Source organism: Miscanthus floridulus, chromosome 7, assembly GCF_019320115.1.
Source record: "Miscanthus floridulus cultivar M001 chromosome 7, ASM1932011v1, whole genome shotgun sequence".
NCBI classification, from domain to species: domain Eukaryota; kingdom Viridiplantae; phylum Streptophyta; class Magnoliopsida; order Poales; family Poaceae; genus Miscanthus; species Miscanthus floridulus.
Window position 1 is genome coordinate 35,927,656 of NC_089586.1, and position 12,584 is coordinate 35,940,239.

The 12,584-nt window shown below is 47.2% G+C and overlaps 1 protein-coding gene across 1 annotated transcript; it reads left to right on the plus strand.

Moving 5' to 3' along the window:
• Positions 1 to 5,962: 5,962 nt before the first annotated feature.
• LOC136463038 (allene oxide synthase 3-like) lies at positions 5,963 to 7,811 on the plus strand. The gene has a single exon (XM_066462082.1). It carries the CDS (start codon positions 6,052 to 6,054, stop codon positions 7,585 to 7,587), a length of 1,536 nt encoding a protein of 511 aa, XP_066318179.1. The 5' UTR covers positions 5,963 to 6,051; the 3' UTR covers positions 7,588 to 7,811.
• The last annotated feature ends 4,773 nt before the right edge of the window (positions 7,812 to 12,584 follow it).

Below are 12,584 nucleotides of genomic sequence, written 5' to 3' on the forward strand. Positions count from 1 at the left end.
TGGATGGTCTGTTTCGACACCATATCCCCTACATTAGCCTAAGTACCTATGTTTGCATGCACGCCAATTTGTTGCCTCTGCTTCCCGACATAGGTTGTTTTAGGCTAATCCATCACCCTACGATTGACAAGCGACATCTTGTCTCTTGCTCAACCTCCCAACACTCGTCGATGGCATTGAGCTCAAACACCATGCCTGCACCCGCGTCATCCGGCTGTCCTTCCCGAATTTTTTATTTTTTAGTCATTTTTTTGAAAAAAAATCATAAATATGCTCCTGGAGGTAATATTTTAAAATCTGTACTCTTAGCTCGGCGCAATCGTTGCTGACACCGAGCTCTTGAGTTTGACGTAGACGTGGCGGTAACATGGCAGGCAACTCAGCGCCATAGATCTTAGCGCCGAGCTCGACGCCGTTCTTACCGGCGCCAAGCCTGTCCTACTGGCGCCAAGACTCGACGTCCGATGCCGATGCGGCAATGCTCGGAACTTCCTGCACTTGTACGTGTAGATGTACGTATTGCCCGTTCGCCTCAAAACCGCAGCAAAAAAGACACGAAGAATCTGTCGAGTCGGGCTCGAGATGGATGAGAGAGCATCCAAGAACACTGGACACTGGACTCCGCCTCGCCGCGCGGAGCGCAGGGGTTGCAGTTGCAGGATGGATCATAGATTCATTCATAAAGTCGTCCTCCAACAACACTGGACACCCAACTGGCAATCAACGTTTAAAATGTTACGCTCCGCTGGAGGAGACCGGAGTAGTACGCTACTGCATTTTGTGTCCTGGGTTCTGATTCTGACACCCCGGGGTTAGTTTAAGCAGACAGAAGAGGTTCACGAGCCCATTTGCCCATCTCTGCTCCGCACACTACCCTAGTACAGCACCCTGCTGCAGTTCGGTGCGCTGCAGTAGCCAGGGTGAGCTGGCAATCAGGGCGCTGCAGTAGCCAGGGCAGCTGGTTTGCCGTCGTCGGGGCCTTACCCATATTCAACTTGTTTTCAGTGTTTTTCTTTCACAACAATTCAGTCAGAACAGTATTTTTCGACCAATTTCAGCTAAGATTCAGTGAGCCGAACGAGACCCTTGCCTCCGGCAGCGTTGCCCCTGTGGTGTCGGCCCGTGCGCGAGCAGCGACGCGCTGGCGCTAGATTCTGCCTGCGCGCACCCAACAGCCGGAACCATTCTTCTGAATGTTTCAGTCGGGACGTGGTGGATTAGGGATAGTTTAATCATCATATGAAGAGACAAATGAGGGTGTTTGCGATAATCTAATGGGGGGTCTCGTCTGACCGCAAGCCTGGCACGGGCTCGGGAGATGCATGTCTGGTCACCGATCGGGTGCAGCGCACTGAGCTGCAGCAGGGTGCTGTACTAGGGTAGTGTGCGGCTGATTGATTTATTCCGTTTGGAGCGAGAGATGGGCAAATGGGCTCGTGAACCTCTTCTGTCTGCTTAAACTAACCCCGGGGTGTCAGAATCAGAACCCAGGACACAAAATGCAGTAGCGTACTACTCCGGTCTCCTCCAGCGGAGCGTAACATTTTAAACGTTGATTGCCAGTTGGGTGTCCAGTGTTGTTGGAGGACGATTTTACTATGAATGAATCTATGATCCATCCTGCAACTGCAACCCCTGCGCTCCGCGCGGCGAGGCGGAGTCCAGTGTCCAGTGTTCTTGGATGCTCTCTCATCCATCTCGAGCCCGACTCGACGGATTCTTCGTGTCTTTTTTGCTGTGGTTTTGAGGTGAACGGGCAATACGTACAACTACATACACGTACAAGTGCAGGAAGTTGGAGCATTGCCGCATCGGCATCGGACGTCGAGCCTTGGCGCCAGTAAGAACGGCATCGAGCTCGACGTCAAGATCTGCGGCGTTAAGCTTGGCGCCAAGATCTATGGCGTCGAGCTCGGCGTCAAGATCCACGACATCGAGCTGTCTGTCATGTCACCGCTACGTCTGTGTCGAGTTCAAGAGCTCGGCGCCAACAACGATGGCGCCGAGACCGAGCTAAGGATAGGCGTAGTACATAATTATGCCTTCTAGGAGTGTTGTGAGGTGGAGTAGGAGACAGTGTGGTGTTCATCGGGCGGTGGCACAAACCTAGAAAGAGTAGAGAGAGGGAGGCAGCTAATGGGCTTGCGTGCAAGCATGGGTGCTTAGGCAAGTGTGGTAAGAACGGTGTCCACATGACCCTACAAATATCATCGATCCAGGGGGTCATTTGAATATTATTATATGGTTTAAGAGTGTTACAATATCAGATTCTATAGTTGAGGGTGTTATATAGTCAATTTTGATATGTTAGGAGGTTATATAGACTTAATATGTCACATGAGTGAAACCACTTTCAAAAACGCATTAGGGGATCACTTAGACGGTTTTAAATAGTTTAAGGGGTAGAATATAAGGTTTTATAGGTGAGGGGTGAAGTCGTAGACAATCAGCAATAGTTTGGAGGGTTAAATAGACTTTTTTTCCTTTTAAATGGGATGATGTATCATGAATGAACTCCTCAAATTTAGTGGAATAATCTCATTCCTCGTACTAGTACTAATTATTAGTTTACGAGGAATGAGAGTAAAATGACGGCCGATGATTTCTGCGGCTGATAAGCCGTATTAAGCTGATTTGTTACGAGAAAAACATGGTTCCATAGCTGATCTCACGTGTATGTCATGTTATACCTCTATATTCTTTTCTTAGAGCAACTCCAACAGAGTAAGAGTTGGTAAAAATAGATGGCTAAACTCATGATTTAGCCGACCTCTAAAATAGAAAACCCAGCAAAAAAAAAAATTAACTCCAACAGCCTTTCCATTAGAGTGAGGCGAATGACTAGTGGCATATGCAAGCTATATCTAGCATACCAAAATTCCTTGATAGATGACTTGTTATTTTAGAAAGCGAGATATAAGAAATATCATATGCGACGTCTAGAACCAAGAAAAGCAGGAACCAAATTAATTTTGGGAATTTGGGGGTGGTGCACGCTGCCGATGAACCTGCGCGGGCTCTTCCACGCTGCCGGCATGGGGCCTTCCATGCGGACGGCATCCTGTTCCACAACGTCAACATGGCCTGGCGTTGCGCGCGCCCATATGGCTCCTAGCTCCTGCACCAACCCTTGTCGGTCACTTGGCGCCTCACTGGTGCCAGATCTGCACGACACCACCAATAATCGTCGCAGAGATCACGAGGTGTGCTGGAACCAAGCCGAGGCATGAGGGGTGATAGGACGCGCTTGAATCGACTGCTGACGACGAGTGGCCCGACTCGAGGCGGTAGCAACGAGCGCGACATCAAGGGAAGTGCCCCTCTCCCCGCTTCATTCCCTCCCTCCGCAACAGAGTTAGCTAAAAATAGATGGCTAAACTTATGATTTAGCCAACCTCTAAACTAGAAAACTCAGTAAAAAAACTACAACAGTCTTTCCATTAAGGTAAGGCGAATGGCTAGTGGCATATGCAAGCTATATGTAGCATGCAAGAATTCCTTGATAGATGACTTGCTATTTTAGAAAGCGAGATACAATAGCTATTGGACTCTTCTTTTTTTCCTAAAATATTCAAATATAGATTACACAATATGTATAGCTCTTTTGTTGGAGTTGCTCTTAAGCGCAATAGATAGAATGTCATACTGAAGTGTCTTTCCATGACTTGCTTTCATGCATCAGGGTCAGGGTCTCAGGGATCGCTCAATTTCCCTCTGCATGCATGCACCACGATTGCTTACGCTGATTAAACACGCGCCGTCCACTTTAGGTAAATTTATGCATTGTAATATCTATGATATATAATTTCTATAGATTATTACTTTAAATAAATTTATCTATTGTAACTGAAGCATTTTACATATTTATATCGATAGTATAATTATAAGAACTTTTTTTAATAAAGCAAACTACTGTAGATATATCTTTGATAAGACAACATCTTGAGAAGTGGGGAGGCTACTGCAAACCAAAGATGACTATGACATTTCTAGTCTTTGAGATTCATTTATAGTAAATAGTAATTGTAAATTAAGGTTAATATCATCTTGACGGTAGCACCGCTATCTCATGCTAGCTAGATCTCACTTCAAACTCGTAATCGATCTTGAACAACAGTTTGTAGGTTTACTAGCAGAGTAGTCAGCACGGAAAAATAAACCACCGAAGGGTAAATCCCGAACTAGATGCACAGCTTGTTTCGTAAGAGAGATCACCTTCCCATCAATTACAGTACCACAAGATTTGTAATGAACGATATGTGCAACCCATTTCACAAATTTATCAGGCACAAATAAAGCACTTGTCAAACAATAGAAGAGAACCAAATTCATAATGCTTAGTCACGTCTTTATGATCTTCGGCGAGAGAGCTAATCACATTTGAAAAAATGGAGACATAGAACCTGGTAAAGGCAACTTTAGCTCTACTAAAGAAAATAAAAAAAGTAGAGTCACATTCGGACATTAATAACCTTTTCTTCAACTTCTTCATTTTTGAGTACTGAAAAACATAAATGAACAACTAAAAAATCCAACAAACATTGAAAACCACAAGATTAAATTAAATTCAGAAAAGCATACATCTCTCAGATTCTGACAGAATGGTTGCCATCAGGCAAAGAATCCTGAAAATAGAATAAACAGAATGTAGACACTCCACATCCGAGTGACCCATCACCCCACATGCAAAGCAGTAGAAAACGGAAGTTTTTCATACTGTGCTTAAAACCACCTCGGCTCTTCCATCCTACTCATACGGAGAAGCACCCCCGATGCAAGGGTTTATCAATCTCAATGGCCACTCGAGCGCGCAGAAATGCCCCGCTAGCCTTCCCTTTCGAATCCACATCCATCTTTATAACTTGGTCGGTCAGACTCATGGCACGACTTCCCCTCTGTTGATTCATCCATCCGAGGGGCAAGTCCAGAATCCACACCCAAATCCCCATCCGATCGAAGACATTCTCCGACGCACTAAGCTTCTCATCATATTTGTTTTAGGATAATCGCATATCTCCCCACTATCCATAGAGTTCCAGCCGAAGCCCTCTCCATATCCACACTACTCCCAAATTCTGCAATGAACAAGTTGTCTCCCTTCTCTCCGATGGCCTGAAACTTGAGACCAACAGGGTTACCCCAAGCTGGCTTCATAGCTGTGCGGACCGTACTTAGATGGACCGCCATCATGGATAGAACCTTCCCTACAGTCGCCCATTCCACCAACGGTGGTTCCGCTTCTCCTTCGTCATCACTGAAGTCTACCACTGACTTCTTCCTCCTCAGTTAGGTTAAGCCTCAGCAAAAGATCAGCCACATTAGGGTTAGGGCTATCATCCCCACGCCCCTTCCGTTTGGAGTCGTCATATACGATCTGGTATGGAGGGGAAAACAAGATAGTGATCTGCAATGGAGATTGGAGCATACACAAAACGCAATCCTGACACTAAACCTAAGCGCCGCTTAGACCCTAGTGGGGAAATAGGGTTTTGGAAAATATGTAGTCGCGGTGCCAGGATCGGCTAACCGGCGATTTACGGTGGACGCCATGACCGGGATGGTCAATGGCAGAGCAAATCTAGTGTCACCGGCGAGGTGAACTATATCGAGGTCGGGAACGAGATCGCCTTGGCGTCGCCGGGGAAGGGGCTCCATAAATTACGGCCCATCATTTCAAATTTGAAAAGAGTTAACACAAGAATGATCACCTCTGACCAGATTTTTGTCAACTGCCGAGAACTGGATCGGCCAACGATCGAGCAGCTAGCATTGCTACTAGTTGAGGAAACTCGGGATGACATTGGACATTGATCAGCACAAAACCTAACTAATCCGTCGCTGTCATGAACGGTGAACATGCATGTGGATAATTGTATTCTTGTGTGTAGAGCTACTAGAGAGTACATTGTTGTGCTCTATAGACTATATAGCAGTACTAGCACAAGCTCAAGTGGCGGCTTGGTTTATTGAGCACGCGCCGTACGTGGATCGGAGGACTATTCGACACACTAAACGCTAGCTGTCCTGTCCTACTGCTCTCTCTTCCCAGCCATGGCATCTAAACGAGCCAACGCCGGCGACGAGCAGCAGAAGCTGTCGCCCTCTGGCCTCCGGGTCCGCGAGATCCCGGGAAGCTACGGCGTGCCCTTCTTCTCGCCGCTGCGCGACCGCCTGGACTACTTCTACTTCCAGGGCGCGGAGGAGTACTTCCGCTCTCGCATCGCCAAGCACGGCGGCGCCACCGTGCTGCGCGTCAACATGCCGCCGGGCCCGTTCCTCTCCGGAGACTCCCGCGTCATCGCCGTCCTCGACGCGCGCAGCTTCCGCGTCCTGCTCGACGACTCCCGCGTCGACAAAGACGGCACGCTCGACGGCACCTACATGCCCTCGCTCGCGCTCTTCGGCGGCCACCGGCCGCTTGCGTTCCTCGACGGCGCCGACCCGCGCCACGCCGCGCTCAAGCGCGTCGTGATCCGCCTAGCGGCCGCGCGGATGCACCACGTCGCGCCGGCGTTCGGCGCTGCCTTCACCGCCACGTTCGACGCCGTCGAAGCCGAACTCGCGGCGGGCGCCGCCGCGGGCGTGGAGTTCAACAAGCACAACATGCGCCACATGCTGGACTTCACCTGCGCCGCGCTGTTCGGCGGCAAGCTGCCGAGCAAGGCCATCGGCGACGGCGCGGCGGCGAAGGCGTACAAGTGGCTCGCCTTCCAGCTCCACCCGCTCGCCAGCAGGGCCATCAGGCCGTGGCTGCTGGAGGACCTGCTCCTCCACACATTCCGCCTCCCGCCCTTCCTGGTGCGCCGCGAGTACGCCGACCTGACGGCCTACTTCGCCGACGTCGCGGCGGGCATCCTCGACGACGCCGAGAAGGAGGCCGACCCGGGCGGCGCTGCCATCCCGCGCGACGAGCTCCTCCACAACCTCATCTTCCTCGCCATCTTCAACGCCTACGGCGGGTACAAGATCTTCCTGCCGCACGTCGTCAAGTGGCTCGCGCGCTGCGGGCCGGAGCTGCACGCCAGGCTCGCCGCCGAGGTCCGCGCCGTCGTCCCCACGCCGGGCGGCGAGATCACCCTGTCGGACGTGGAGAAGATGCCGCTGGTGAAGTCGTTCGTGTGGGAGACGCTGCGCATGAACCCGCCGGTGGAGTTCCAGTACGGGCGCGCGCGGCGGGACACGGTGGTGGAGAGCCACGACGCGGCGTACGAGGTGAAGAAGGGCGAGATGGTGTTCGGGTACCAGCCGCTAGCGACGCGCGACGAGCGAGTGTTCCGGCGCGGCCGCGAGTTCGTCCCCGACCGGTTCGCTGTATGTTCTGACGACGGCGAGCGGCGGCGGCTGCTGGAGCACGTGGTGTGGTCGAACGGGCCGGAGACTGGCGCGGCCGCGGAGCGGAACAAGCAGTGCCCCGGGAAAGACGTGGTGGTGGCGGTGGGGCGGCTGATGGTGGCGGAGCTGTTCCGTCGGTACGACACGTTCGTCGCCAGCGTCGAGGAGAGCCCCGTGGAGCCCGTGGTCACGTTCACTTCGCTGACGAGGGCGGCTTCCTCCGCCGCGGGCCATGGCAGCGTCGTCAAGCCCTGATCGATCATGCACAGTGCGCGCTGTGTGATACGTACTGCACGTAGTGCCGTCACGTGCTTTGCTTGCCTGTGAGGATGTCGACTTTGCTTTGCTTATGGTTTTCGATGGCATTAGATCAATGCTGGACCACGACAAAATGTGTGTAACTGTGTATCATGCTTTTTGTGAGCTATATAATGGCAGATGGAGGAATGATAATAGACTTTGTTTCATTTGATTTTCATTCTTCAAGTTGCAGTTCCATCTTTTGATCGGTTGTTTAGCTGAATTAACTTTGTCCAAGAAAAACAAACAAGGTTGCATGGAGAGGCTGGAGATAATTCCCTTTTTTTCTTTTTTGAGCTACATTCCACAAGTCACAAGTGTTCACATGAGTAGTGAGCATGTGAGTAGTTGTTCCCAAATCCCAACTTCCCAAGTCCCAACCACACTTGCCCTAAGCTAGACTAGAATTCGGACACCACATTCCATATATTGAAGCACACCAATTGAAGAAACCGAAATGCTATACAACAACCAGGTGTTTTATCACCCGGTGGCACACGAATTTTTTTGGCCGCGGAACCGCACGTCCGCCGCGCCCGCGTCGCTGCAGCGCCTGCGCCGCCGCCGCCACCAAATTTGTCTCTGTCCTTTCATAGGAAAAAAATTGTTACTTGTGATTTGTGATTTGTTACTCGTGATTTGTGATTTGTGCCAAGGAGGAAGAGAAGAGAGGAGGAGGATGAACAGTATCTATGGGGAAAAAATTCTGGTGTTACCGGGTGCTAAAACACCCGGGTGTTAGATAGACAAGCTCTCGAAGAAAAGTTGTTTTATTACCTTGTTGGGCCATTACATCATCAGGATCGCCAATTCACCGTTAATCATGTGTGCGCAAGTGTGTGAATGTGTATGTTCAAACTGTGAACTAAGGCCTCGTTTGGTTGGCTCCGCAGGGTTCCAGCTCCGCATGCGCATGTCCTGTGCATCACTGTGCAATCCTGTAGCAGCCATTGTAGCAGCTCCGGCTCTGGCAGTTTTTAACTAGGAATGGGAAGGAGCTGGAGGAGCCACATTCCATATATTGAAGCACACCAATTAAAGGAAAGTTGTTTTATTACCTTGTTGGGCCATTACATCATCGGGATCGCCGATTCACCGTTAATCATTTGTGCGCAAGTGTGTGAATGTGTATGTTTAAACTGTGAACTAAGTCAGAAACTAGTACCTGTGAAACAAAGGAACCCCAACAAAGTTAACACAGAACACAATTCTTAGGAGAAAATCTTGTAATAAATTATTACTAGTACATGCACTAGTACAGAAATACTTTTTTCAGACGTCTTCTATATTTTTCAAGCGCAATTTACTTAGCGAACCGTTTATAACTAGTTCCGGGAGCATTGTACCTTACAAATCACCTCTAAAAATACGTTTTCATGGACGGTTCTGTTAAGTAAACCATCGTTGTCTATTTCCAGGGCCAAGGGTAACCGCTTCTGAAAATATAATTTTCAGAGATGATTGCTTATGTCAACCGTCTTTAAAAACGAGTGAAGTCAACCGTTCCTACAAAACGATTTTCAAAGGCAGTTGACTCAGCCAAGCGCCCTTAAAAATATCTGCAATACAAATAAAATCATAACATTTTCAAATGAAGTCGGGTGAAGACAAAATTTATGTCATTTTTCATAATAGAATTTGCTTTACTTAATTTTCAATCTTCAATTTGCAGTTCCACGGTTTGATCGGTTGTTTAGCTTAATTAACTCTGTCATAAAAACCCAAACAAGGTTGCATGTAGAGGCTGGAGATAGCTCCTTTTTCCAAAGAAATATTTTGTGTGAGCTATCTTACAAAACAGAATATTGCTCAAATGCTCACTACTAAGCGTGGTTGTTCCTCAATTGAAACTAGCACAATACAAGACAGCCACCCCAAGCAAAGCCTGGGCTTACCACTGGCGAGCAAGACACGGAACAAGTATCACCCAAAAAAAAACATAGTACCTACCAGGCCATGTTCGGATCCCTCCAGTTTTCGCAAGTTTTTAAGAATCTGGCTTTTGAAAACCGGGTGGGATCCAAACAGGCCAATTATTGCTATCAGTTTTTGCCACATTCTTAAAAGGCAATATATCAGGTGTAAACCAGGGAACCTACGCAAACTTGGAAACTACGAAACCAGGAAGCTGTTGATACTAGCTTTTGCCAGTTTTTTTTTTATCCATAGAGAAATAAATGAAGGCAGATTTTTAAAAATTAGAGGATCCAAACACTCCCACTAATTTTTGCTCAAATTCCAGATTTTAAAAATTAAAGGCAAAAACTGGTTTTTAACCATCCGAAATTCATCGTCGAAGAAAACAACAACATCACCGGTCACAGACGTACACAGCTCTGCAACTAGAAGCTCTACTCGAAAGCAAACTGATCAAAGCAACAAGGTCTCAGCGACTGCAGCTTCCTGAATCCTGCAGTGCGGCCGTGCACCAGAGTGGTTAGCGGTTAGCCTCAGAGGCGATAGAGTCCATCAACTGTGCCAATAAGGACGTGCCACCAATAATGAAGGTTCTGTTATTTCGCTCTTTCCAAATTGTCCATCAAATCAACAGGACCACACTTGACACTTCGCAGGAATTGACGAGACATCAGCTTTGGGGTCTGCAAGTCTGCAACCACCGTTCGACAAGAACTGGAGCTGAGTGCGTTTAGTTCGTGAATGAAAATTTTTGATGTCATGTATGTTTCACGGACGTTGAAAGAGGTTTTTGATACTCATAAAAAAACTAATTACATAGCTCGTCTGGAAACTACAAGATAAATTTATTAAGCCTAATTAATTCGTTATTAGCGCATGTTAGTCACTGTAGCACTTATGAATAATCATGGACTAATTAGTCTTAAAACATTGGTCTCGCGATTTTCAACCAAACTGTGCAATTAGTTTTTTTCGTCTATATTTAATACTCCATGCATGTGCCGTAAAATTCGATGTGATAATTTAGGGTGAAAATTTTTGGAACTAAACCAGACCTAAATAACCAAGGTTCAAATGCCCCTGCACCATCAACCACACTTGGCCGAAGACTCAACCAATCACTCGATCAGGATGTGGTCCATCATTTCCGATATTTGATCACAGAGTGCACACACTGATCATCCGCACTGTTCACATCTGTCAGCCAAAAGAAAAGCACATCCCAATCGAAGAAAGGTTGTATTAGCTTGTTAGGGAATTTACATGCATCAAGATCACCCATTCACCGTTAATCATTTGTGCGCAAGTGTGTGAATGTGTATGTTCAAACTGTGAACTAAGTCAGAAACTCGTACCTGTGAAAGAAAGGAACCCCAACAAAGTTAACACAGAACACAATTCTTAGGAGAAAATCTTGTAATAAATTATTACTAGTACATGCACTAGTACAAAAATACTTTTTTCTTTCCCTATAATTTTCAAGGGCAATTTATGTAGCGAACCGTGTATAACTAGTTTCCCGAGCATTGTAACTTATAAATCACCTCTAAAAATACATTTTTTAGGGATGGTTCTGTTAAGTAAACCATCACCGTCTATTTTCAGAGCCAAGGGTAACCGCTTCCGAAAATATAATTTTCAGAGATGGTTGCTTATGTCAACCGTCTTTAAAATGAGTGAAGTCAACCGTCCCTACAAAGCGATTTTCAAAGGCAGTTGACTCAGTCAAGCGTCCTTAAAAACATCTGCAATACAAATAAATTCATAACATTTTCAAATGAAGTCGGGTGAAGAAAAAAATTATGTCATTTTTCAAAATAGAATTTGCTTTACTTAAGTTTCATTCTTCAATTTGCAGTTCCACGGTTTGATCGGTTGTTTAGGGCAGTCCCAATGAAAGAAACTAGTAGTTTCTATAACATAGGATATCGCACCAAAAAATATTGTTTTCCAACCCATGGTTTCTATGAGTAATAATTATTTTCTCTTTCTCTCTCCCAACTCTATCTTTTTCCTCCAATGGGAGTGCGACACGAGCTCCCTAGAAACTGATGGTTTCTCCTTAATGGCGATTTCATGGTTTCTTGGTGCATTGGGTCAAGAGTAGACCTGATTTCTTCATGAAGAAATCATTTCTATGATTTTTGCTCTCTTTCTTCATTAATTACGTTGCCATGTCAGCGTTTTACCTACGTGGCAAGTCATTTAATGAGGATAGAAACCATCATCAATGCACCATTGGGACTGCCCTTAGCTTAATTAACTCTGTCATAAAAACCCAAACAAGGTTGCATGTAGAGGCTGGACATAGCTCCTTTTCCAAAGAAATATTTTGTGTGATCTATCTTACAAAACAGAATATTGCTCAAATGCTCACTACTAAGCGTGGTTGTTCCTCAATTGAAACTAGCACAATACAAGACAGCCACCCCAAGCAAAGCCTGGGCTTACCACTGGCGGGCAAGACACAGAACAAGTATCACCAAAAAAAAACATAGTACCTACAAGGCCATGTTTGGATCCTTCCAGTTTTCACCAGTTTTTAAGAATCTGGCTTTTAAAAACCGGGTGGAATCCAAACAGGCCAATTATCGTTATCAGTTTTTGCCACATTCTTAAAAGGCAATATATCAGGTGTAAACCAGGGAACCTACGCAAACTTGGAAACTACGAATCAGATCCACAAGATGCCAAACCAATGGATGGGGTGAGAGGTGGGACTATTTTGCGCTTAAACCCTCCCACCTGCCAACCAGTTTTCCAAAAAAAAACCAGGCGCTGTTCCGCGAGCGAGCGCCGCCAGGTGGTTTGTTTCCGTGATCAGACCGTTCCGTGAGCGAGCGCCGCCAGGTCCCCGGCGCCCCTGCCCTCGTCGGCCTGGTTCCTGTCACCCCCGCCCGCTTTCTGGCCCCTACCCTCGGCGGCCTCCTGGTTAGATGAAATTTGCCAAGAAAAGAGGTGAATCTTGATACAATATGCTCGGTGTGTAGTCACTTAGATGAAGATTGTGGCCAGTTTTTTCTTTCCTTTACTGA

Bases quoted from the DNA above. Each gene is read 5' to 3' on its own strand.
- LOC136463038 (XM_066462082.1), top strand. From the start codon at position 6,052: ATGGCATCTAAACGAGCCAACGCCGGCGACGAGCAGCAGAAGCTGTCG.